This window comes from Benincasa hispida, chromosome 11, assembly GCF_027475165.1.
Source record: "Benincasa hispida cultivar pf3 chromosome 11, pf3_genome.v1.1, whole genome shotgun sequence".
Lineage (NCBI taxonomy): Eukaryota > Viridiplantae > Streptophyta > Magnoliopsida > Cucurbitales > Cucurbitaceae > Benincasa > Benincasa hispida.
In genome coordinates, this window is record NC_143488.1 from 49,182,639 (window position 1) to 49,209,956 (window position 27,318).

Consider the following 27,318-nt stretch of genomic DNA (forward strand, 5'->3'; position numbering starts at 1 on the left):
TTAGGCCCAAGCACTTGCTTTGGCTTTGCCATCTTAAGTAGAACTCTGAACAGGCTACTATTTGTTTGTTTCTTATCTAAAGATTGGTTCATTACGAGAGAGAGAATACACTTGCCAACAAAGCTTCAAACATCAAATCTGGTTCTTACAAAGTCGAGACAAAAAAAGAGACACTTAGCTGTTAGTTGATACAGCTACATATACATTAAGCACCTTGCCTATATTTACAAAAGTTGACTTATAAAGAGGCACCGGTTATTCATCTAACTCTACACAGAAATCGAACTATAGGGGCGGATTTTTCTATTCCTTTTTTCTTTTGCTTTTCAGTAGAGACCTGATTTATGGGTTTTGCTAGACTTTCTATTAACAAGTTGAACCAAAACAAAGGTTATCTAGCACGATCATCGGAATCATCGAACAAGTTGAACAAAAACTGAGGGAGAGAAGCTATTCTTGGAAGATTAAGTAGCAGCTCACCAACTGAATCGTTCCTCGACATTGCTACGTGTTTGCTTGATTCAAAGCCATTGCGTGCAGGTAAGCCTTCTCGATTCACAATTTCGTATTCTGATGCAGCAATAGGGAAGGTGCTTCCACCTACAACATCGAGGCTATTATTACCAGCTTTGGCTTGCAAGGTCTTAGCCATACAAGAATCCTTCTGCAGAAGACAGCATAGGGAATTCACCCTGGACATGATGGTCTGCTCATCGGAGTCAGATGCATGTTGAGAATCACCAAAAAGATACTGTGTGATTCCCTCTAAGGCCTCTCTGCTTTGTTGATTTTCTTCAGAAAACATGGGACCGTTGGGTGTCATCTGCTGTGATAGGCAGTGTTCAATATGGTTGACAAAATCACTTACAGACATCGATGGCCGAATTCCAGGAACCATGACTTGATCCCATTTATTTAACAGTCTTGAACATTCAGATCTATCGTTTCTCAACTCTTCAGTTGTCACTTGAGCTTCCAGCCCTAAAATGTATTACTTGACACATCAGAATACTTGCAAAGTTAAGGGTAAAGTCAGTTAAAGAGTTATAGTTATACAAATTTTAAAACATAAATGGTAGGTGGACTCATCCTTAATTATGCTCATAATTTCAACTGTTGATTCATGTTGTTACCTGAGTTAGGTGATGGAGATTTCTCAGAATATTCTTCAGAAGCACCAGCTGGACACTCGTGTTCTTTAACCGAGGAAGGTGATTGAGTTCCAGATGGGGACACCATACCTAAACTAAAGAAAGTAGGTCCCTCCTTCAAATCAATTCCTTCTTTGGATTCACTTGGACCATTGGTTTTAAAATATGGACATTCCAACACAATATCTGGTTGTTGGCTTAGAAAGTTGAGACGAGGGTCGCAACGTACAAGCTTCTCAAAATGCTTGTTTAACAAGCCTTGTGAACACTGCAGGAAATGCCTTCTGCAGAAAGTATACAAAATAGAATCAGTGTACCAAACCAAAATAGTAAGGATAAAGGAGAAACTAAAGTTATTTTGATCGAGATAAAGCCGATGCAACTAATTTAAGCAGTCTCTTTCAATGTCTTTCATACTCAAAAGCACCAGAAATTAATACACCAACGCACCTATATCTGCTTGATTCTCCACCAGTAAAGTCGGCCGTTGCTTGCCATAAAGTGTGCTTTTTAGGCTGTGGATTTATTTCCCTAAAGAAAAGGGGCTGTCTCGCCAGCTACAAAAGAGAATCAAAACACCGTGTAAAACATTCGAAAATAAGGTGGAACTCCCACAGCTTGATGAAGGAAACAATGGCAACAAAAATTTAACTCACCACTACATCCAAAGTCCCGAGACCGTCCTCAGGATAAGTAGCCTTCAGGGCGACGATATCCGACCATTGAATTTCTATCTTGTTCTTAAGATTCCCATCTAAAAGTTCCCAAACCAACTTATGTTTTGCAAAGTAACACTTTGCCACTAAATCTCCCTCGTATCTTGACTTGTACTGCAAATCAACACAACATTCTCAACATCAAGTAATAAAAACACCAAATTTAACAGTTAAAGTTCCAAATTTGCAAGTAACGAAAAGAATGAAAAGATTTATAACAAAAAGGGGAAAGATTTATAAGTACCTCCCAAGAACCAATCTTAAGAATCAACGCAGGGAAGTTAGAAGCCTTGAGTTTGTCTGCAGTACTAAAAGCATTGCTTCCCTTGTGGTCTTTTTTGCTCAAAGTCGCTAATTTAGCAGTTTCTTGAGAAAGTTTTGCTTGAATCAAATCCAACAAGGACGGACTCTTTTTTAGGCTCAAACCCAACGGGCTTGGCTCATCTAGAGGATTGTACGGACTGGATGATACAGGAAACGCAATGGCTTCTGATGTCCATCTCTGCATATTCAAAAACAAATTCAGAAATATAGAACCCTAATACAAGTTCGTCATCATCATCAGAAGAAGAATCAACACAACTAGAAATATCCTAAATATCATCCAGGTACTCCGTTTTTTTTGGGGTAATCGCCATAGAAGAACCAGAAAGAAACACTTCTTCTAATAACAAATCTTATTGATTAGGGAAGAATAAGAAAGGCTAATATAAATCTAATGGAGTTGTTCCCAATCCTTTTTCATTGGCGAAAATTAATCAACAAGCACAGATAAGCTTCAACATTTGGGGAACTTGTTTAGCGAATTCGGTTCAGGATTGATAGCGAAGGACCTCAGAAATCAAAGTAAAGAAATCAAATCAATTTGAATCAGATGATAGAGACAATCAGAGCAATACCTCGGAAGAGAAGTCGGATTTGGATCGCTTGTGAAACTGATCGAGTAGGTCTTCCAAAGAATCCTCGACCTCTTTCTTCAGCCTCTTCGTCGTCGGAATCTTCTCCGTCCTGGAATTCATGAGCTGAACCATTAAGCCGCCAGAAGGAAACAAAAAAGAAAACAGCGATCCTTGAGAAACTCAGTCGGAACCGAATCGTTCTCACTGAGTCAAGTTGAAGCGAGTCAGTCGGGAAAGGAAAAGGAAATCTCCTTCGTAGAAGAAAACACGGATTCGGAAAATTACAGTGGTTTTTGTTTGTAGAAGAGAAGGGGTAACGGCTACGTTGGGTTTCAACTCGGTGGAGGATGAAACGAAATCTCCCCCGTTCAAACTTATACAGCTTTTCCAGACGGCAAACTGAATTGACCTAATTGCCCCCACCCCCAACCTTCCACGTCATCCTCCATTCCAGTCCATTCGGACTCCCCACTGGCAATTCGCATACTCCCATTTTCTTTTTTTATTTTCTTTTTCTTTTTCTTTTTCTTTTTTTTCTTCTTCTTTTTCCTTTTTTGGTTCAACTGTTGCAGTTTGTGGAGATCAGCATTTTAGTGTAACTTAAAAAAAACATTCTTAAATAGGTATAGTCTACGATAATATGGTCTATAAAAGATAATAATATGAAAAGCCTTGACAATTGCTACCAAAATTAAACTTAATTATGAAATTATTTCACTTAGGTTGTTTTCTCATAATTAGAAATTATGGTTGTCATTAATCAATGTAAACATTTGATTATTCTTAGCAAAATTTTAAACATTACTTGTTCTAGCTCTTAAATTTTAGTTTAAATTTTGATAATACTCTTAATACGTAGAAAAACAAAGCATAGATAACAGTTAGCCTTGGTTTATAGAATTGAACACTTAAACCTTGACTTTTTGCTTTAGGTTTTGAAAACCAAGTATATAAACACTCTATTATTAAATTCCGTGCTTTGTTATTTACTTTTTATTAGAATTTTAAAAGATCAAAGCCAAATTAAAATCTTTGGTATTTTTTTTAGAATTCAGTTACGTGGAAACAATATTTGAATGAATAATTTCTGTATATTAACTTGTGATTTACATAGGGAATTTATAAAAATGACGATAACCTAATTATAGCCTAAATTTATGCATATACATAAATTAAGGTCTAAATATCTCAACACTCTCCCTCAAACTCAAGGTGATATAAACAACTTGAGTTTGTGAGCTGGTAAACTGAAGCAATTAGATGACAGAAACTAAAGAAGCAATTCTGAATCAAAACACGGTAGATCTGGGCAAGAAGCAGAAACCCATGAAGAACTAGAACACATAGTACTTCTAGGCTAGAAATAAAGACCTTCATAACGATCTAAAACAAAACCCACGAACTTCGGAGCCGAAAACAAAGATCTATGCAAAGATCAGAAAATAAAAGATAAAAGGAAATAGAGACTATAAAAAATCTAAAAACTGACTGAAATTGAAAAAGAATCAACTAAGAACCAAACTGAACCAAACGTGGTGGTTAAATTAAACTAACTTGGCTAACTGAACTGAACCAAATTGAGAGAACTAAGCTGGTTTGGACTGATCGAATTGGACCAGAATGACTAAATCAGACCGGTTGAACCGAACCGATGTAGTGAAATGAATTGAGTATTTGTGAAACCATAGCTTCGATGGAGTAAATGGATATGGTCGAGTGACACGAGATTGGGCAACCCTAGGGAATGGAGTTTTGGACCAGATCGGGGATCAGGAATCGAGGATTCGAGGGTCGAGTTTTGGACCAGGGATCAAGGGTCGAGTTCTGGATCGAGGATCAGGGATCAAGTTCGACTGAGGATCGAGTTCTGGACCGGATCAAGACTTGGATCGAGTTTGATCGAGGATCGAGTTCTGGACCAGATCAAGGCTTTGATCGAGTTAGATCGAGGATCAAGTTCTTCATAGTGGAGATTGAGGGTCGAGTCTATGTTCGAGGGTTGTGCAGGGGTTGGTCTAATGGTGCAAAGACAGAGATTTGAGGAGCAATTGGACTAAGGGATGCCGACGGTTAGAACTGTAAGGGTCACTTGCGACCTAGACTGCAGGTTGATGATGATAGTCGATCAACCATCTACGGAGGCAAAGATCAGAGAAAACCCTGAAAATTAGAAAACCCTAGGAATTGAACTCTGATACCATGTGAAAACAATATTTAAATGAATAATTTTTGTATGTTAACTTATATATTAACTTGAGATTTACGTAGAAAAATTTTAGAAAGGACATTAATCTAATTATAGCCTAAATATATGCATAACACATCAATTAAGGCCTAAATATCTCAACATATTAGAAATTCAATTCTTACACTTAAATAATATGTAAATCATTATAAAAAATTGAGATAAAATAAACTTACTTTTTTAAAACTAAAAACAAAAAATGAAGATTGTATTTATTTTCGAAAATAAAAAAAAAAAAAAAAAAAAAAAAAGTAAAAACAGGTTTAATTTTTAATTAAGAGAAAAGAATTATAAAGTAAATGGGTGGTGTAACTTAAGAGGACCACTAAAGAAAATTCGAAAAGAAAAAGAAAAAAAGAAATACTAGAAGTTTCCTCAGAATTGTCCTTACTTGATGGTATGAAAAAAATATGGATAATTTTCTTGGGGAAATAGCGGCCAGATGATGACAGTCTTAAAATTTGTCGTTTTATTCGAAGGCACGTGCTAGCACGTGAGCAAAACGTGGGACCCACCTGACAATGTTCCTCATTGTAAGTGATTTTGGCTTTCCGTTTTTAGAATTGCTGTGATTGGACAAACGCGAAACGTGTCGAAAATTTTTGGACACGTAAGCGTGTTCTGTCCACGTGGTGTGATTTTGGATAATTACGAAAAGTAGGCCCCACTTGTGGATAAGGTTTGCAACACCAAGGCACTGTATTTTTTTTTTTATTATTATTATTATTTAAATGGTTAAATTGTACATTTATTCTTTTATTTCCTTTAAATTTAAAATAATAATAACAGAAATTTCTGGATTTTTCACTTTTCAAAGAATCCACAAAAATTTCGGAGAAATATTCCACGCCCACTTAAGCTTCTCTTTCAAGTTTTAAGATAAGTTTCTCATTTGACTTTATTCTAATATTATTTCATTTATTTTAAACTATTCTTTTCCAAACTCTGTAGTATTAAATTATTATTATTATTATTATTTTTTGGTACCAGTTTCCCTTGTGATAAACGGAACTATTATGGGAACGATGATGGAATTAAATAGTTTTTTTTAATACAAATTTATAATTGATGGTGGCATGATATTTATATATAGATTTTATCCAATGTTTATTTTTTAAGTATTTTGTAAAACTTGGAGGTGCTATATAATTGATATTTACTGACTTGTGGACAAATTTTTTGTCATTTAAATAAATAGTTTTAACATTATTATACTTACCTTTTTATAAGTTATATGATTAATAAATTAAAAAAAAACTAAAAAACTACGTTATAATCATATACTTCAATTAAGTTATCTTCTCTAAAAATATGTTAAAAATATGATTTTTTTCCCCCTGAGATATACCTTTTAGTAAAGAGTTTCAAACTTTGCAACCATGTACTTCAATTTTTATTTATTGATTGATTTTTTAAGCAATAAAAAACCTTTAGAAAAAGGAGAAGGAGAACTTTTATATGTTTTTAATATATATGCATCGAGAGAGGAATAATAAAAAGGGAGATTTGATGTATAGATTCACTTTTAAATATTATATTTACTTTTAATTTAAACTGTATTTTCTTTAATTTAATAATAATAATTACGGAGTAAAAGATGGAATCTTTGGACTTAAAAAAAAAAGATATATAGATACTTTGACTTCAAATAAGAGAGAGATGTTTTAACCTCTTCAAGCTAGTTAAATATACGCAAGTTGGTAGATTGTTAAATGGTGAAAATTTTACTATAAGGCCTCGTGTACTTACTGAAAATAAGGATGAAGAATTAAATTAATTATTATAGGTAATTGTTTTAAATGATAAAATTGTTGAAAATATTTTTATTGTCTATTAGTAATAGACAATGAAAAACTTTGATAGATATTTATCAATATCTATTATTGTCTATTAGACAATGACATTTAACCATATTTATAAATAAGTTATCTCATTTTCTTATATTTGAAAATAACTATCGATTAAATATATATATTTGAAAGAAAATATGAGTAAGTTATATATAACTTTTTGGAATGGAAATCGGAAGTCCATTGATCATTTACTAGGGTGGAAACGGTTCGGTTCGATTTTGGTGGTCAATTCGAATCGAAACTGAAACCAAACCGAATTTTCTAATATGTAAAACCGAACCGAATCAATTTATTTATTCGAATGCGGTTCGGTTCGATTTCAAATTCGGTTTTGACATTTTTAAAAAACCTATGTTATATTTTTTTTAATTAAAAATGGTTTGATTTTAAATTCAATTTTGTTCTTTAAATTAAAAACGGTTCGGTTTTAAATTTGGTTTTACTCTTTATATATATATATATATATATATATATATATATATATATATATATAATCAATAGTTAGTTAAAAATGGTTTCAAATCGGTTTTTTAGAACGGTTCGGTTTCAAATTTCTTCATACCAGATTGAACAACCGAACCGAATTAATTCGTTTCAAAATTTCTTCAAACTAGATCGACCGCATTTTTTGGTTTCATGAGTTTTTGGTTCAGTTTTTAGAAATGGTTCGATTTTTGTGGTTTGAATGACCACCCCTATTGTTTATTGTTTACTGCTATCGAAAATTGGGAATACAAAATAGGATATATCATAATCACTAAAAATATCTTTTTCATATCTTTACCTAATAATTAAAATATGTTTACTAAATAATGTAACAATATAACTTTTAATTGGATCTTTTATTTGAATATTGTAGATTTGAAAACTTATATTATGGTTGTTTTAAAACTAATTAGGAAATATGGTTGTTTTGTCATTTCGAGGCTAGATGTCGAGGGTTGAGAATTCGACGAATGTGGAGTCGAGGGTTGAGAACTCGATGAACGCGGTGAAAATTTGTTTGGAGACTTGTCGAATGTTGAACATTCGACCTACATAAGTCGAAAGTTCAACCCTTGACAAGCTGAGTGAGTAGTCCCATCTCTACTGGACCGAATCTGGATAGCTTTAATAAGTCTACCCGTGTTGCCATGCCTCCCAACACCGCTTTTAATTTCATTTCCCGTGGGTTGAGTGTTCAACACTCAACCTATGTGTTTTTAAACACCACAACCATTCTCAGATCACAGTTTGCCTTTGTCATGTTCGAAATCCTCTGCCTTCTTCCTCTACTAAATTTCTCTCCTCCCATTTTTTTCCTGTTTTCCGTTTCCATTTCTTCTTCTTAATATCTCTCTCCTCCCATTTTTTAACTCACTGCTTTCCATTTCCATTTCTCTTCTTCTATTTTCGTTTGATACAAATTGTTCTCACACAACCCTTGATCACAAACTATACTGGTTCGTTACTCTACTAAATTTTTATTTTTTAAGAATAATTATAAATTTTATTTTTGTTCTTATATTATTAATTTTTTTATATATTCTTTTTTTTTTTTTTTTTTTTTGTAGTTGTTGCCAAATAACAAATAACAGGAAAAAATGGTGAACATTGTCACTTTGAAGGAAAAAAAAAACTATCGTCGAATTTGTGAGTTGAACTTTAACTTTTATTTATTAGTAGTTTTTTGTTTTTAATATTTGTTTATGCTAAATATATCATTTTTATTTCTTATATTGATGTCTACCATGATAATGTTAATATTTTAATATTATTTTTTTAATTGAAGATCAATAAGTAATTATATTTATTTGTCGGTTTTTTTTTTTAATGATATTCTATATTTTAGTATTGTTTTTTAGTTAACAAGTTTAGTATAGTTTAAAATGTTTAGTTTATTGTTATGTTTAAAAAGTTGATATTTATAGTTTAATAAAAAATTACTGTGATAGTTAACAAGTTTAGTATAGTTTAAAAAGTTTAGTTTATTCTTATGATATTTGATTTCTTTAGTATTAATTTTGATGTTTATAGTGTTAAAATGTTTAGTTTATTGTTATATTTAAAAAGTTGATATTTATAGTTTAAACGCTTTAGTATTTTTAGTTTAATACAAAATTATTGTGATTTTTTTTAATATATTTCTTATGATATTTGATTTTTCTAGTATTAGCTTTGAAAATATAATTTAAAATAGTTTGAAGAAGTTTAATTTAATTTAATTTTTTATTTTATATTAAATTTGAAAAAAGAGTTTTAAAAAGTTTACCTCATTGTAACTTGAAAAGTTTAATTTGTTGTTATGTTTAAAAATAATTATAAAAAGTTGTACATTATTCTTTTAATTAAATTGTACATTATTCTTTTAATTAAGTTGTATATTATTCTTCTAATTGAGAAATAAATATTTTTTTAATTGAGAAATAAATATTTTTTTTTCCTTTCAGATCATGGCTTTAAACCCAGGACCTGTTGATCCCGATGTTTTGTACGACCAGTCCATTCATCGATCATCTGTTGTATGGCGAGATCGTACTACTGGAGAAATATCTTGCAGGCGTCGAGAGGCAGTTCTCCAGTGCACTATCCCACTCCACTCTCGAATACTACTGCTACTGTGCACATCTGGATTCTATAGGTTGCCCGATTGGGATTTATTTAGTTGGATTGGCATCTGATCACAGCCTTGGTCAAGAGATGGAGGCCTGAGATGCATACATTTCATATGTCTGTTGGAGTGCACTATCACTCTACAAGACATAGAAATGTTGTTGGGGTTACCTGTTGACGGTGAGTGGGTCACCGAAGTGATGTACGATGACTGGTCACAAGTTTGTCAACTGTACCTCGGTGTGATCCCACCTGCCGACAAAATTAAAGGATTGAGGTTAAGTTTGATATGGTTAGGAACACAATTCCGTGAGCTCACAAATGATGCAGAGGAGAAAACTTTCATAAGATATGCACGAGCATATATACTACAAATGATGGATGGAAGTATGTTTTCCGACAAATCAAGTCATTTTGTTTACTTGATGTTCCTGCCACTATTAGCTAACCTCTATGATGCGGGGCGGTATTCGTGGGGTGGAGCATGTTTGGCATGGTTGTATAGACAACTATGCAAAGCAACAAGATCTGAGGTTCGAGAGATAGGTGGGTCTCTTATACTTTTGCAACTATGGGCTTGGGAGTGATTTCCAACAATGGCTCCACAGCTACAACATGTTAATGACGCTCAGTTAGCTGGACGAGCCTACGGTTCTCGGTATGTTGTTTTAATTCAATTTAATTTTTATATCACTGATTTAGTTAAGTTAGATTCTAAATTATCAATTTAAAAATTTAGGTGGAGAAACAAATTTTGTATGACTAGGACAACCACACATGTAGTCAGCCAGTACATATACATGTTTGATCTGCTTCAACCTGATCAGATACATTACATTGAACCTAATTGATTATTTTATATACATTTTTATTGTATTTGTCTTTAATGTTCTCCAATATAATATTTTGTGTTTCAGGTTATTTTAAGAGTCGTACAAAATTATTATGCATACTTTGCCCAATTTTTGTACGAATGGTCAAAATATATGGTGGACGATGAGTCCTCTCATATGTTTTTACATTGGTGAGTGGCATCTTCCTAGTGATGAGACAATTCGATTTTCAACAGGATATCCCATCGCCTTGTAATACTGAACCCCTATTGCATGATATTGACTTAAGGACTGGAGATTGGTCCGAAAAAGTTACACATTTGGTAGTGCAATGGCACTATCGTGCAAGGTTTATTGCAGTGGGAGTTTGTATTGAACAGTTTGACAGAAATATCACTCAAGATTATATTCATTGGTATAATAATATCACGAGGCGCTACGTCACTCGTCCGTGAGCAGCTGTGGGTCATCTGGTAAATGAATGAATATTATCTAATTATTTTTAATTTAAATTTATTTTAAATATTATCTAATTGTTTTATAATTCACAGAGATCGAACAACAGTAGACTTCGTAATGTTGTGAATGATCCGAACTAGGTTCTTGCGATATGTAGTGACAACCAAAGCTATATGGAGGAGATACATTATATGTACAATATACCTATTGTTTCTCCACCAGCTCCTAGATGTAGAGGACCTGTTCAGGAAGAGGATGAGTTTGATGAGGTTGCCCATAATGTGGAAGAGTTATTCCCTGTGATACAGACACAGAGTTAAACTGATTATGTTAGTTCGATGATGATGATGCCAACATTTGGTTCAGGACATTATGACTCAGAGGTTGGTCCTTCGTCTTCATACGTGTATGGACATGGTCAGGGTCGTAGAGAGCATAATGAATATTTATATTATGAAGCACCTGCAGAGGTACCAGAGCAATATCAAAAAGAACCCGAGCAACCTCAAGTTCGAAGTCGACGACGACAACCAGCTCGAAATCGACAACGTCCACCTTGTGAGACACATTGATTTTTGTAATTATTTTTATATAAATGAGATATTTTAATTTACACTTTTTTATTTTTATGAGATATTATTTTTTTTAATTTATTCTTTTTAGAGTTTAAATAAAATAATAAAATATTTTTAGAAATTGTTTTTATAAAATAGAAAATTAAAAAAAAAAAGAAAAATAAAGAAGAAAGTCGAATGTCTAAATTATTAAAAAGAAAAAAAAAATCTAAAGGTCGAGGGTTCGAAATTCGACCTACCTAGGTCGAATTTTAAACTCTCGACCTATTTAAAAAAAAACAACAACGATATTTTTCTAAATAGTTTTAAAAGTATAATATTTTTCTAAATAGTTTTTAAAACTCCAGTATATTTTTAATTTTCTCCTTTTAATTAGTATAATAATAACATATAATAATTCTAAACTTTTCTAAAAAATAATAATAATTCTAAATTTATTGTATTACTATTTTATTTTATGGTAATGCTTTTTCTTTTAACAATTTATTTGATACTAAAAAATGGGACATGGCAAGAATAGTAAAAAAAAAAAAAAAAAAAAACAAATATATTGCTATATTTGCAACAATATCCTTATATTTTTTTTATTACCCATTACAACTTTCCTGAAAAGCAATAGCTAATTAAAATAAAATTTCAACTAAAAAAATATTTAAATAATTCTTTATTAAAAGAATTTACTTATTGTATTGTATATATTGTCTAGTATAAATATTTTATTTGAACAAAACAATTAGAAATTTTAAATTTTGTAAAAGAAAATTAGAGGTGAGAAAAAAAACAGATAAATTATTAGTAGTGTGTATTGGGTAAATATGAGAGAGAGAACAAATATAAAATAAATTAGTAAAATGCAATAAGTCTCATTTTTATAGTAGGCAAAAAGAATTAAGTCTCTTTTTTATTGTAGGCAAAAAAGAATAAGGATATAAAGTAAACCAAAAAAAAAGTGGTGAGACCTAAGAATAAAGAATGGAAATAACATTAACAAGGATTAACAAAGGAATGAGATTGCTCTTTTTATAGGTAAGTGTTGACCTGGTGGGTAGATCACCAATTAATTTCATTCATTATAATTAAAAAATAATTTTAGATTTATTAACGTATATTCTCTAAAGACCGAAAATAAGTATTTAGTGAAAAATCGATGTTAAAATTGTAAATCTTGATGGATCAAATTGAAAAAACACTCAAATTTCAAGGTTAAATTACAACATTTTGAAATTTTGGACTAAATTGAAATCAAATTAAAAACTTAAATACTAAATATATAACATTTTGAAACCTAGTGATCAAATAGAAACTAACTTCAAAATTTAAAGATAAAAAAAAGTATTTTTCCTTTAAAATATTATATCCATAATATTTTAACTTTCTTTTTTCTGTTTATGATTATTGATATGTTCATTTGATAGATATCATATCAATTGAACTAAAAATGGTGTATCATGAATTCTGTAAATTGTTTTCACTCGGTATTTGTTTGCATGTTTATTTACTATAAGTGTCTATAATTGATTTATCGTATCAATAGATTAAAAAATGTAAATTTGTGATATTTCACTTGTTCTTACTATTAATGACTAATTGCTTGCTCATTTGTTTTTAGATTTATCATTGATATATTATACCGATAAATTAAGAAAAATTATATTAATAACTTGGTTTTGACATGTATCAATAATTTATTTCCATGCTCTCACTAAGTCTATCATTGAAAACTATATTGATCAAATTTTAAAAATTTTATATTAGTAATATTTCACCCGCATTTTAACCCATAGTTATTTGTATTATTTGTTATTAGGTCTATTTTGTTCAAACCTTCTACTCAATTAAAAGTACAATACTTTATGCTAGTTGACTATGCTCGTGTTAGCACTTCTATTTTCAATTTGTGATAATTAACATATTTTCTTTATTTTTTTTTTTTCATTTGGGTGATTTGATTGCTTGTTTATTGGTCTATCACCAATGTACCAAATAAAAAAAATTAGAATGGTTTATCAATAAGGATAATTAAATTATTAATAGTCATTTAATCACTTATGTACCATTTCTTTTATGTTTATCAATGATAGATGTGTCTGATGCCCTATCATTGGTAAATATAAAAATGATCTATCAATTATGAAAAACATAGAAATGTTCTATCAGTAGATATAAAAAGAAAAAAAAAATCTATCCAATAGGTAAAAATGGTCATTAATAGCCTATTAATAATAGAAATTCGAGATAAAAATAGTTTATTAGCTATAGTTTCAGGTGTTCAAAAACTTATAAAATAAAACAAATGAAAACCCTAACTAGAACCATAAGGGTTCTGTTTGGTTCGGGTCCATTTAGGTTAGGCTAATTCTTATATTGGGTAATGTTGAAATTTTTAATAACCACCTAATTGAATATCAAAATTTTTGGTTGGTCCAAAAAATATTCCAACCCTATTGAATCCGGGCCATGTACACGCTTAATTAGTTAGCTATCAATTGGTGATAAATCTGAAATTGGTTGATAGATTATAAATATATGTTATATTAATTTGTTTTTTTAATTAAAATGTAAAATTTACAAATTTGGCAACCAATTTTGTTGTACTTTATAATTTTTCTCTAAAATATAATTTCAATATGAATCTTTTAGACCTTATTTGGTAACCACTTACAAGTTAGTTTTTTATTTTTGTTTTTTGAAAATTAAGTATATTTCCTCCCCATTTTTTACAATGATTTACATTTTTTTTTTTTTTTATCAAATTTCAAAAATGAAAACAAGTTTTTAAAAGTACTTTTTTAGTTTTTAAAATTTGTCTTAATTTTTTAAGTCATTGGTAAAAAGTAGTTAATAAATGAAGAAATTTGGAGGCGAAAGATATGTCTATAGACTTAATTTTTTAAAAATCAAAAATCAAAAACCAAATATTTACCCGGTCTCTTTGAAACATTTTTAAGTTAAAACTAATTACCACAACTCCCTACTAAATTTCATTCTCAATATTAACTCAGAATTTTCATGAAATATTACAATCCTGAATCGATACACTTTATTGAGTAAAGTGCTCTCAATTAAACCCGAAGTAAAACACCACTAGCACAAATCGAACAAAGACATTATCAATTAGAGAAATTAATGAGACTACTCCAATGTGATCACTGAAAGTTTTGACATTATCAATTAGAGAAATTAATGAGACTACTCCAATGTGATCACTGAAAGTTTTGTACCATTGAGTTTATGCGAGAAAATTTGGGAAAGCACCTCAAAATTATACTTAATAATGACTATATAGAGGAATGGATATTTTCCAAATTCACCTTTCTAATAGTTATTACAAGACAACTATATCTTAAATAATTTTTCGATCAATAGACATTAGCAGAGGAAAGTAAGTTCCTAACTAGACGGTTTCATTCAAATGATGCTCGAGATTATTTAAACTATACATCAACTTTTCTTACCAAAACAAGGCCAAGTCATATATATCCATAAGTCGTCTTGAGTGAAAATTCTACAACAAAATAGGGTGGTCGAAAAGAAAACGTTAGTTTCTTTATGTGACTCATGCTCTTCTCTTTCAAAGGAACGCCCCTACATCCTTTTTAGAGGAAAACTATATTGACAATGCAAAGTTATTTAATCAATGATCATTTGCCATCTATTAATTCTAGATCAAAGTGTTGGAAAAAACCTCTCATTTCTATCGTAGGAACAAGTAAAAAATAATTGAAGATTTTAAAAAAACAAAAAAGCTTGGAAATACAAGAATTTACGTGGAAAACCTCAAAACAAAAGAAAAATAAAATTCATGACCTATGTTAGCTCTCAAAAAGAGCTAAGTTTATGTCTCTAATCTCACTTGCTTGTTAATTATAATGTGTTTAAATGTCTATTTTTGTAGGTTCTCCTGGAGCTCTATTTTTGTAGGTTCTGGAGCAATTCATGCATTGCAGAGTGTTACGGATCGTTCCGTATTGATTTAGAGCTATTTGGAGTGATACCGAGCACCCAAAGCTTTAGTAGAGCCAAAAAGACAATTTTGCCCCTAGGACGCCGGCCAGCGATGCCGTGTGCGACGCTTTTTCTAAAAGCAGAGAAAAAGTAGTAGGTCGTGATGCTCCAGAGATTGACGGAAGAAAAGGGGTCACGCGTGCAGGGGGCTATCTGAAGTGCACCGCGAGGGGTGCAGTTATGCGAGGCCTAGGTGCTTCGACAAGAGCCTGAAGCGCCGCATTGCTGCCTCACTTTTTATAAATATATCTCTTCTCTCTAGAGTTTTAGCAGGTTTTGATGGAGGCCAAAATGAACCTCAAATTTCTACTTCTTCCTCTATTTTTCCAACATCCTTAGCTTAGGATTTTAATTTGTTTTGGATTGTAGTTAAAGGATGGAGCTTTCCCTCTTCTTTTCCATGATATGTTGAGGTAAGGATTTTTATGTACCTTTGAGAGCAGGACCTATTGCTTCATAGATATGTGTCACCCTTACTAATCGATTTAGACTTGTTCTATGTATTTCGTTGTTTGTCTAGTTAATCATGCATTTTATGGCTAACCTAGAATGCATGTTTTAACAAAGATAAAATTAATGAATTGGTTAGACCATCTAATTGGTTAGTCACACATTGTAGCCTTTGGCCTTTATATAACCCAATAGGGCTAAAACTATTAAGTTTAATTTGAGCCTTAGTTTTAATTATTAATTAGGGTAATTATTTGATTTAGTCGAATGATTTGGCTATCTATTGCATCGATGAGTTCGGTTAGGTCAAGTAGGTCGTTGTGCAAGCATAAATTGAATGCATGTTTAATTAATGGAAATGAATGATCTAAATTACATAAGAACCTCTCTTGCTCTTGAAACTAGATTACTTCTATCACAAGTTACATTTACCCGTTGCTTTTATTTTTCGCATATTATCTCTATCCGCACCAACCCCTTCCACCCCCTCCCCCTCAATTTATCACTATAATTGGAAAATTAGCTTAACAATCGCACTTCCCTGCGGGCCAGGCCGAACTTGCCACTATTGCTATGCCATCGTCGTAGTAGTTGTTAGTTCGGTATTATAAATTTCATTTGATTGGACTTTTGCAATGGTAAAAGGCAAGATCACCCCACCTGAAAAAAAAATCCAATATGTGAAAAATTGTTACAATCACATATAATTTTCTCTCTGATCCCAATTATAAGAGCGCTCTCTCGAAGCTTTCATACCACTCACCATTTTTTCCACTCTCAACAAGAGAATACAGAAAGAAAATCTGACTAGAATTAGCACATTCAAACTTAAAATGTCTGCGGAGATGATTTGAAACCAAAAGCATAGACACCTGAACTCATCACAATTCCTTTAATCTTTCCAACGTGAGATAACAATACTTATTAGATCTCTAATTCAAAACAGTATTTAAAAAGAAAGATAGTCGAAATACAGTTATGTATATATATGGTCTACGAGAGTTAATCCTCTCGATGTAAATTTTATGAACTTCATCTTATATATAAAGGATATTCAACCATCTCCTAGAGAGTGGATTTCATAGATTTTCTAAAGTTATAAGAAGAGTGCGTTGCAAACAAAATCAAAGAAACCATATGTTATTTATAAAACATTCTTGATTCTACTACCTAAAGAGTTGCAACATTAATTGTTTGTATTGATGATATTATTGTCACAAGGAATAATAGTAATGAATGTGATCAACTGAAAAAAAAAATGTTTGCTTAATGAATTTAAAGTTCAAGAACTTAGAAAACTAAAATACTTCCTTGAAATTGAAGTCGCTTATTCTAAATGGAGCATATATATATATATATAAGGAAACTTCAAAAGAATATATTCCGCAAAAGAAACAATAAGACCTAATAGTCGGTGGTGGAAATCATATTCCCAACCCCTCAAAAAAAGAGATTTTTGTATGAATGGTTCCTTTTTGAGAGCCCAAATAAAAAGTCAGATCACATTTCCAACCCCTCAGAAAAAGAGATTTTTGTACGAAGGGCCCAAATAAAAGTCCAGATTTTAAATTTAAGTTTGTTAGCATTTTGTTTGTGTCATAATATTGTTAAATTATCATAACAACCCCAAGAAGCACACCCTTAACGCTCCATATTTGAGTACTCAATACTCATCCTCAATAATCACTCTCTTTTTCTACTCAATACTCATCCTCTAATAAAAATAGTTTTTTTTTTTTTTTTTAATAATTATTATTATTATTATTTGTAATTTGACTAAGAAATCAACTATTAAACTTAGAAAATATGAAAACCATTATAAAAACTTGAGAAAAACAATCACAATTTTCAAAAACCAAATTGTTACCAAATCAACCCTAAAATTTTTGTTTAAAACTCATTTTACTCATAAATTCTCAGATTTGCTTTATTTAGGTTTGTAAATTTTTAGATTTGTTCCATTTTGATCCATAAATGTTGAAAATGTCTACTTTAGCATGTATCATAGACAAATCAGAACCAAGTTTCTTTTATTTTCAAGGATAAGGATAAAACAAACTTGAACTTCATGATTTCAAGAACCAAAATGAAACTATCCGAAAAATTCAACACATCATGGTGGAATTCAAACCTAAACTTCTAAGCAAAACACACTTAACGTCCAAAGAGTTGCTTGTATTAAAATTTTTTAAAATGTCTATTTTTCCAAAAAGTGGTTAATTCTTAACAGAGTAACCTTATTAATGATTCTGCCTTTAAAACAATAGCCTAGTTTTAAATCATACCAGACAAATTATGTGAAATAGGGGCAGAATAAGGCAAAGATATTTTAATGAAAATCTGCAAGACTTAATCTTGAATTCAATTCACAGGTCAAACTTCAAAGATAGTAAAGAATGGGCGGTAGTTCCCATCAATTATTGTACAGACAACAGTATGAACATTCTGATTGAAGTTTAATATAAACTCGTCATCACAAAAAGAAAAAAAATGGGGGGGGGGGGCGGGGGGCGGGGGGCGGGTGGCGCCGTGGGGAGAGAAAAACAACAAATTAATTGCAAGGAAGCAATGTTAAAAACAATCTGCTACATCTTATAAGTTATATGTATAAATCAAAATGGATGAATGAACTTTTGATCTATAATAATCTTCAATTTTCTTTTATAAATACAAATCCCACCAAAGAGAAGAACCAAAACATGAGAAGGTTTTGTACCTTGAAGTCCCCGCGTATCATTGAAATTTTAATTTGCCTTTGGTCAGAGACGCTTTAGCATGCTCCAGACGACACAATTCTCTTTGAACTCCAGTCAAACCCGAACAAGACGATGCGGTAGCCCCTAAAGTGACAGCAAAGTAAAGATAGATTGTGCAAAGGAAAGTCAAGAGTGCCAACGCGGTTAAGAGGAAGCGATGCCGCTTGAAAAGAGTGGACCAACTGCCCAACTCATTGGCAGGAAACTGCTTTCTGAATGATGGGGACCTCCTATGGGGAGAAGCTAGAATGCTGTCAAGAACCATGGTCAAGAGCACTAATCTTCCTCTGTGCTATGAAATTTAGCACCAACACAAAATCCTCTACAAAAGCAAGAAAGGGCCAAGTTTAGACAGATAGGAATACAAGAGACCTTTTCTTGGGGAGAAGCTAGAATGCTGTCAAGAACCATGGTCAAGAGCACTAATCTTCCTCTGTGCTATGAAATTTAGCACCAACACAAAATCCTCTACAAAAGCAAGAAAGGGCCAAGTTTAGACAGATAGGAATACAAGAGACCTTTTCTTCAGCAAGTATGTTTCAAATTCAATAAATTCAGATTCCATTCAAACATATAAGAATTTAAAGTGGCAATATGACAATGTAGTCTGCAGCAGGTCGCAAAGCATTTTGAAATGCATGAAACAATAAGATCATCGAAAGCTTGGCCAAGCATTAATTCTTGAAGATTAGAAGTTGGAGATTTGTTGAATTCAAGGGAAGATAAAACGCATCAAAACTTGAATTGTGTAATAAAGCTCTACCAGATATATGAAGCAGAAGGCCGGCCAGAGAATAAAAACTTGTGACCTTATAGTTGGCAAGAATATGTTTCAACAGTCAGAGGCAACAAAGAACTTTTAACTTGATATTTAAAAGTTCGAATTTTCTTATATTTTTCAAGTCAACATTGAAGTTCTAACAGAAAAATCGTCAAAGATCACCAATCAATGGGCAAACAGCAGCAAGTAACCCATATAAATCAACCTAAACTCGGAAATTTTGTAACAAATTGTCTACTCCCTCCAGAAACAAAAAATGCTCCATTAAACCATAGAGATCCTACGATACTTGATATAATTTTTGTAACCTCAAACAAGCAATCGAAAGGGATTATATGAGGCATCAGCTCAACCTACCTCCAAATCCATAAACATCGCTCTATAGTCTACATTCAACCAGCAAATTAAACACAGAATACATCTCCACGTCCTCAACAAATTGTTAAAACGCAAGCCAAATCGCAACAGAGAGAAAATCATTATTCACCAAAACGAAGCTAAAAACAGAAGGAAAAACAAAAGGAAAGTCCGATCCAATCGATCTGCACATTCTCGCAATAACGAGCTCGAACTAACAAGAAAATCCGCATCCTTAAGCGAAAGCAACATCCATGAGAAGAGAAAAAGCAGGCAGCAGGAAAATCAAATTAAAAGGCAGAAAAAGAGCAGATCTGAAAGAGAACAAGAAATTGCAAGAGAAATGATGAAAGAGAGAGTGAATCTTACAGTTGATAAAGAGGAGTGAATTGGATGGAAACGCCAATGGAGGTGGAAATTTGTTTCCCCTGTTTTTGCTGTTCTTTGAAGAAGAGGAAGAGACGGAGAGAGAATGGAGAATTTGCAAGAGCGCACTAATAATGGGGAAATTTTCTAATGATGTTTGTAGTCCGCGGGTCACGGTTTTAGAAAGGATATGAAAACCACGGGATTGGCTGTCCACGCTTTTTCACATTTTCCACTTTCCATCTTTTTTTTACTTTAAAATATATTTTTGAATTTTCGAATTTTTGTACGGATTATCCAAGTTAGAGAGAAAAATGTTGAGGATGAGATTTTTTTTTTATTTTTTAATCTTTCTGGATGTTGAATTTGAATGAAATTACTAAAAACTCTCTCGCTCTTCCTTCTCTCATTTTTTCACTCCCTTTCCTTCTCACAAATCACTGTCCTCTCTCTTGTTCTCTGTTAATCTCGTTCTCTGGCATTTAGGCGCTCGCTGTCAGCACGCATAAGTTGGTCACTCATTGAATTCGGTCTGGTCGCTCGTTGGAGAATAGGAAAAAGAAGAAGAAGAGAAAAAAAAAATCTCGTGCAAACCCTCAAAGAAGAAGAGAGAAGAAAGGAAAAGCCCTCGAAGAAGAAGAGAGGAAGAGAAGAAAAAGAAAGCGCTCGGACAAGAAGAGGAAGAAAGAAGACTAAATCTATAACTTCACCCGTCCATGACATCGGTAGAAAGCTAATTACCAATATTTTTCAAAAAGTTGGCCATTTTTCATTTTGGGTCTCCAAAATGGGTTATTGGTGCAATTTTTCCTATATTTTTGCTTTTATAAACATTCAGTTTTATCATAATTTATAGCTTTTTAATTAATTTTGAGGTTTCTTCATATTTCAAGGGAAAAACATATTTGAATAGATGTTAACATTTTGTGTATTAATTCATCAAATCTAAAAATTTTAGTACAAATACTAGTGTTTCATTTCTTTTAAATAACAATAGATATACAATATCATTCATTCTTATCTCTCTCTTATTTTATCTCTTCTACTCTTTTAAAAATAATTTGCTGAAAGAGATGATGTTTATAATTGTGGAGCTTTGAGCTACATGACATTTCAGTTAAATTAGGGTACCTTAAAAGGGACATGACAAAGAATATAAAGAAATACAATAACATACCTTAAAATGGGCATGGCAGAGAATATAAAGAAATACAACATACCTTAAAAGGGACATGACAGAGAATATAAAGAAATACAATAACATACCTTAAAAGGGGCATGAAAGAGAATATAAAGAAATATAATATCATATGTAGAAGGCTTGAATCACTTAAAGAAGGCAAGATATCCACATCTCAACATATTACATATTTGTTTCTTAATATGTACTCAAATTTTCTCTGTTATTTATAATTTTCTCAACAATTTTAAGGAGCATACTTTTAGAGATCAAAGGAAAAAGTGTTGTTCTACCTTAATCTTCTCAAAACGTCTTACGTCTTCTTAGAAAAGGACCCAAAGAAAAATGATATTGAAAGCATGAGTCTTGAAAAATTCATAAGACACTAGAAAACTGATAGCTACAAAAGAAAAAAAAAAAAAAGATAAGTACAATTATCAGTAATCTAAACCATAAATTTAACATGTATTAAAAATGTCCTATAATAAATTTAAATTTCTAAAATTTGTATTTATTTAATCACACTTTAAAAAGTTTGTAATAAATCTGCAAGTTTAAATTTTGTATCTTACCAATTCATATTTATACCTCTACCAATTTTATGTTTACACCACTATATATGAGGAAACGTCTAAAATCACCTTATTATCACCTTATTGTGTTTTCCTTAAAAAAGAATTTAACATTTTACTTAACCAACTAATTTTTTTTACAACAAATGTGAGTGTAGGAATTTAAACCCTTGACTTCAAAGGATGAAAAATATAACAATTATGCGTGACTTGTACTCATGTTGCCACTTAACCGATGAGGCATTAGTGAAAGTTTTTTTTCATACATGGATGAAGTAGTATATATAGAGAGAGGGAGAGATTGCAATTGTATTAAAACAAGTCATTTTTGTTATTGTTTAGTCAAATAGTCAATAACTTGTTGGAGTTAGTTTCGTTAGATAATTCTCCTGATATTTAAATGGATATAATTATTAATTTAAGATTTAAATTGATACAATCTAAAATTAAAAAATATAAATTGATATTTACCCAAAAATCTATATTTGATAGCAGTTAGGTAAATAGTTTTTCTTAGGGAAAAACAAATGATTTTGAGAAATTTTGGTTCACGATTCAGGTCTAAATTTAGACAACTATCGTATGAAGACTCTGCTTCCCCAAGTAAAACCATACACTTAGATTTGTATAGCTTTGTAACATGCAACGTGCTTGAAAGTTCAAATCTTCACCCCCACGTAATATGACTAAACATAACTAGACACATAATATCCCAATAACCATGAAAGATAGATGTAAAAATCTGTTGATATTTTTCAATAATTATATTTACACGATTGAGAGAAAAGTTTCGAAACCTCAAGATCTATCTGCAATACTCTAACCAGTTAGCAACGAATGAGGCTTTAAACATGAAATTCCAATTCTCTAAATCGGAAAGACCATACTTGAAGAATTAATTTTCCTATTTATTAGTAGAGTATGTAAAATGCAATGCAAAGAAGACTCGGAAAGTGAAGAATGCTGACAAGGGTACCAATTCACCTCAGCACCAAAAATAATGAATCCAGAGCAGTTAACATTAATTGTTCGTTCGTTAATCATCAAAATCGCCAGAATTCTCCAGTAAGTAGTTAGCTGCTAGTTCTTCGTTGCGATCACATGCCAAAAATGCCTCGATGACCAACGCTCTATCAAATCCCATTGCCTCAAGCTACATAAGGAGAACAAGCAGGAAACAAAAGTTAAGCACACAGAACCAGTTTGAAGAGGGAAAAGAGGCACCTCAAGGAAAATAAAGGAGTCCGTACTCGTTCGATGGCTGCCTGTTCGGCCGGAGTGACATTAATGGCATGAGGCATGTCCGGCTCAGCCTGTTCAAACATTTCTCTGAAAGAAAGAACATAGTTTATAGTTTCACAGATAGATGCTGCAATGTCAGGTTCATCCGATAAAAATAATAATCAATGAAGTAAATTGACATCTCAGATAAACCAGACCCAGAAATAATTCTTGTTCTACAGACGACACGTTGTTTTTTTTTTTTTTTTTTTTTTTTTTTTTTTTTTTTTAATTCAACATGTAGTGGTGGGGATTCAAACCTCTAATCTCGACCACCTCATGGTCGAGGGTATATAACCTTATTATGCTTAAGTTGACTTGTTCTACAGATGACCATTATCAACTAGATAAAATGGTAACTCGGTCTATTGTCTTTTAATCACAGAGATTAAATCACACAAGGAAAAAACCAATAAATCATCCAGATTAGACACATTCCGTGCAACCAGGTTAAATTTTGTGCTTGTGGTGTTGACTGATTCCGTACTGGAGCAATGCCAAGTTGGTGGAAATGGATGCTGTAGTTTGACCACAAGGATAAACATTAATAAGAGCAATACAGAAGAACTATCATTCCATTATTACACCTGACCTGATTACCTAATTATTATCCCACGCAGGAACCTACAACAGAAGTATTGCGCATTTGATGATGGGAAAACAAGAAGGGTTCTCTATGCAGCCATCTTATATATGCGTGATCGATCACAACTAAAGAACTGAAGAACTAGGCGGTTTCAAATTAACAAGATTTAAGATTGACCAGATGGCAGTAGTGTAAGACCTACCCCTCAAAGTTGTCAATAGGTTCATTGATTAGCTGAAGGAACTCCGTGTGATGATCCTGAATGAGTCTCAAAAGCTGGGGATTCTGCTTTCCAAGTTCTTGAAGCATGGGCTGCCATCAGAAGCAAAAGATTTAACTCTTCGCTAAGCCATGAGTATAACCACTAAGTTAATTGCAAAGCTGAAGGATGTGTAGACCTGTAAGATTTGAGGGTTTGTATGCACCATCGTCCGCAAGGCTTGGAACTAGAATGTGAACAATGATAACAAACTTTATTCAGTAAGTACTTCGTATTTAATTCTATTCGAAGCTATAATCCATATGAAATAAAGCAAAACAAGATTTTGCTACATCTAATAGAATGATATGACTGGACTTATAATTCATATGTGAATTTTTAGTTTGAATGCTTGTGACTTTTTAATGGATACATCTTACGTGAACCAATGTGTTAAAGAGATGCAAAGCAAAGCTAACACAACCATTAGGTGAAAAAGGACTTCCAAGTGCAAATGCATTTTTAAACTCGATGCACTAAGATGTCTAGTAAAGAAAGCTAACGAGCTTATCAATCAAGAAAATCCCATGAAGGATGTTGCACTAGTTACCTGCGGATTGTTTCTAAGGAATTCAAGAGATCCAAGGTTACCGCTGCCGCTGCCACCGCCAGCAGAAAGTGCCTCCTGCATTATTGAAAGCCAATAAAAAATAAGTGAATGTGGGCAACCAAACAAACGTATTTTTTATGCATCAAAGCTTACCTGAGGAAACATATTCAAGGGGGCTGTGTTAGGTGCCCCAGAAACAGGTGCAGGAAGAGATGTATCAGTTTCAGTGGCTTGACCAGAACCAAAACGACCCACTGGTACTGCAACTTCTGCAGATTCGGGAATACCCTGAACATAAAAAACACCATTAATGACTGGAAACATCCAGACAAGAGAATTCACACAGTAGAACTTGGGCATACAGAGTATAAGTAATCCACTGCTCGCTCTGGATTGTTATAAGCAGCTCTTAATGCACGGACAACTGTTTCTCTGTCCCAGTTGCCACCACCCATATCCATTAGTTGTTGTATGGTCTGTTCCAGGTTGTTACCAGCAACCAAATTTGAAGCAGCTTGCCCATAGGTATCAGTTTGCACACTGAAAATGATTCCCCCAAAAAAGTGACTAACTTTCTCACCAATAGGCAAAAGGTTTCATCTATAATTTTTTATTTGTTTATTTTTTTTTTTAAAAAAAAAAGAGGAAACATATTGCTCAAAGCTTTCTGATATCAGCTGTTGATTCCAGTAGTTAATAATCAAAAACTCCTATAAAATGCATCCAGTCTGTAGCTTATATCAGATTTTGCATATGCTATATTGTAGCATATATTTAGTATTAGGAAATAGAATGTGATCTACTAACCACTCCATGCCTCTTGAAGTTAAAAAATGTGAATAGGAAATAGAAGCCATACTTATCTGTCGCCCTGTCTGAAGTAGACGTAGTGTTCTTGGGGGCACTGGAGAACAAGAAATGCATATGCATTATAATTACTTGACTGATCAAAGGAAAATTCATACCGAAGATCATTTTTGAAAAACTTACGATGATGGTGCTTGTGTGGGAGCTTGAGGTGCAGGAGTCGGCGATGGTGTAACTTGGGTAGCAGAAGTTGAATTTAAAATTGGTTGAGCTACAGGGGGGTTTTGAGCAGGCTGAAATAAATAGGATCCAGAGATGGTTAACATTAAATAAATAATCATAAACAACTTGCAACAAAAATGGTCAACATTACCTGAGTTGACGACTGCCCTGCCGAGCCTGATGCTTTGCTCTGCAGAAGAAGCAAAGGTAAACAATTGAGCATGACCATATTTGACATTTCAGCCATCCATAATAATCCAAAATTAAAACATTTCTTTAGTGCTTCTTTTATTAAGAAATTATAAGACCAAAGTCACCTTGCTGAGCATGACAACAAGAAAACCCTCTTCAGATACTTTGTTTTCTGCCAGTGTACTTTCATCTTTCAGAACTTTGCCATTGTGTATCAATAATTGTTGACCACAAGGATAATTATCCTTTCCTTGTACATCTTCAATATTTTTCTTGACAGCCATCACCTACACCATAAATCTTACAATTAGAAATTAAAAAAAAAGAAAAAAAGAAAAAAAGAACAACTATGATTGGTTTGGTTGCTCACAATTTTGAGGGATTTCAAATTATAACAAATTTCAAAGGAATTATGATGTTTGTTTATTGTATAAAAGAGTGATTTATCTTGTTTTGACGTTAAATAATTTTCTCACAGAAGTGAAAGGATTTTCAGTGATCCCATAGAATTTGGAGGTAAGTTCCTTATTAAGGCTTGACATATTTTAATTTTCTTTTAATAAATCAAAGACTAAAAGTCTATAATAGTAAAAAAAAATTCAACTTTTTTTTTTCTTTTCCCGGCTACTATCCAAACAAAGTTTTAATTACATTCACTTCCAATCTTTCTCATTCCAAACGAAAGAAAGAGTTTTAAATCATTTTTCAGATTTCAAATCAAAGGATTTAAAATCATTTTTGGAACTTTCTAGATGTACAGTGGGTTAATGTCATATAATCAGAAACAGAATTAAAGTTGGCGGTTAAAGTTTACTATTAAAACGGCATACCCAACAAGAACAGTGCACTACATGATATCTTAAATTTCTCCAACTTGTGTTCAAACAATGCAAATCCAGAAAATTACAAACAATTCAAATAGTTTTTATTTTCAAAAAAGAAAAAAAAAAATCTTTAGTGATCGTCGTTCAGAAAGAAAAGCAGCTTCCAGATTAAGTAACACGAGAAACCCTAATTACAAAATCTTTTCAATTCCATACAATTCCTTCAATACTTTCACAATATTCCAATTATAATAAAGAAAAACAATTAAACTAAACTCAAGATTGCCAGCTGGGTCAATGCTTGCATGCTCGGCTACATTAATAAATTTAAAAACAAACCCAAATATTCACATGAAGCAATCAAGACGGTTGACGGAAAAAAAAAACGAAAAAAGAAATGTTAAAACTTACGGTGTCGGTGGGCTGAACCCTAATTTCGAAGTGGCTTCCTTTGAGAGTCTTCACAGTGAGCTTCATTTCGACGAATTACGAGAAGGGGGAGAAGAAGAGGGACAAAAACGACAGCGTTTCAGGAGGAAGAAACCTGAAACGCAGCAGAGATCGAAGAGAACCCTAGATTTGGTAGGAAGAAGACCGGGACCGGTGAGTTGGGCACTGGCTTTTTGCTATTTCACACTAAGAATCTGAAATATCGGTACTCATGAGCACTGCACGTGACTAAATGTAATGGGTTAGTTTTCAGGTTTTTTTACCTTCTTTTACTTGAATCGAAAGTATCAAGATACCCAATCACTTTAAAACTTTTGGAAAGTTTCACAAAATGATCTAAAAATAAAAAACGTTTCT

The 27,318-nt window shown here is 32.4% G+C and overlaps 3 protein-coding genes and 1 long non-coding RNA gene across 4 annotated transcripts; 1 reads left to right on the top strand and 3 right to left on the bottom strand.

Moving 5' to 3' along the window:
• Positions 1–106: 106 nt before the first annotated feature.
• Positions 107–3,236, bottom strand: LOC120090500 (uncharacterized). The gene is made up of 6 exons (XM_039048211.2): positions 2,767–3,236; positions 2,112–2,369; positions 1,808–1,981; positions 1,602–1,708; positions 1,134–1,435; positions 107–981 (listed from the first exon to the last, which is right to left on the bottom strand). Exons 1-6 carry the CDS (start codon positions 2,896–2,898, stop codon positions 392–394), a joined length of 1,563 nt encoding a protein of 520 aa, XP_038904139.1. The 5' UTR covers positions 2,899–3,236; the 3' UTR covers positions 107–391.
• A 4,858-nt stretch (positions 3,237–8,094) lies between these two features.
• LOC120092080 (uncharacterized) lies at positions 8,095–11,397 on the top strand. Its single transcript, XR_016524706.1, has 5 exons — positions 8,095–8,306; positions 8,418–8,496; positions 9,294–10,114; positions 10,374–10,762; positions 10,841–11,397. It is a non-coding gene; the product is annotated as an uncharacterized LOC120092080 (long non-coding RNA).
• A 4,901-nt stretch (positions 11,398–16,298) lies between these two features.
• LOC120090090 (uncharacterized) lies at positions 16,299–18,909 on the bottom strand. The gene is made up of 2 exons (XM_039047580.2): positions 18,495–18,909; positions 16,299–16,438 (listed from the first exon to the last, which is right to left on the bottom strand). The coding sequence occupies exon 1, from the start codon at positions 18,797–18,799 to the stop codon at positions 18,512–18,514; it is 288 nt and encodes a 95-aa protein (XP_038903508.1). The 5' UTR covers positions 18,800–18,909; the 3' UTR covers positions 16,299–16,438; positions 18,495–18,511.
• Positions 18,910–22,519: 3,610 nt separating this feature from the next.
• On the bottom strand, positions 22,520–27,191 carry LOC120092134 (ubiquitin receptor RAD23b-like). The gene is made up of 12 exons (XM_039050347.2): positions 26,923–27,191; positions 25,813–25,974; positions 25,647–25,685; positions 25,457–25,566; positions 25,326–25,370; positions 24,829–25,006; positions 24,620–24,754; positions 24,467–24,541; positions 24,056–24,103; positions 23,860–23,969; positions 23,041–23,119; positions 22,520–22,943 (listed from the first exon to the last, which is right to left on the bottom strand). Exons 1-12 carry the CDS (start codon positions 26,986–26,988, stop codon positions 22,827–22,829), a joined length of 1,164 nt encoding a protein of 387 aa, XP_038906275.1. The 5' UTR covers positions 26,989–27,191; the 3' UTR covers positions 22,520–22,826.
• Positions 27,192–27,318: the final 127 nt, after the last annotated feature.

Coding starts and splice junctions, on each gene's coding strand:
- LOC120090500 (XM_039048211.2), bottom strand. CDS start 2,898: ATGGTTCAGCTCATGAATTCCAGGACGGAGAAGATTCCGACGACGAAG. Junction 1,709..1,807: donor TCGGGACTTTGGATGTAGTG/GTGAGTTAAATT, acceptor TCTCTTTTGTAG/CTGGCGAGACAGCCCCTTTT. Junction 982..1,133: donor ATCTCCATCACCTAACTCAG/GTAACAACATGA, acceptor AATACATTTTAG/GGCTGGAAGCTCAAGTGACA.
- LOC120090090 (XM_039047580.2), bottom strand. CDS start 18,799: ATGGTTCTTGACAGCATTCTAGCTTCTCCCCATAGGAGGTCCCCATCA.
- LOC120092134 (XM_039050347.2), bottom strand. CDS start 26,988: ATGAAGCTCACTGTGAAGACTCTCAAAGGAAGCCACTTCGAAATTAGG. Junction 25,567..25,646: donor CAGGGCAGTCGTCAACTCAG/GTAATGTTGACC, acceptor TATTTATTTCAG/CCTGCTCAAAACCCCCCTGT. Junction 22,944..23,040: donor AACAGGCAGCCATCGAACGA/GTACGGACTCCT, acceptor CTCCTTATGTAG/CTTGAGGCAATGGGATTTGA.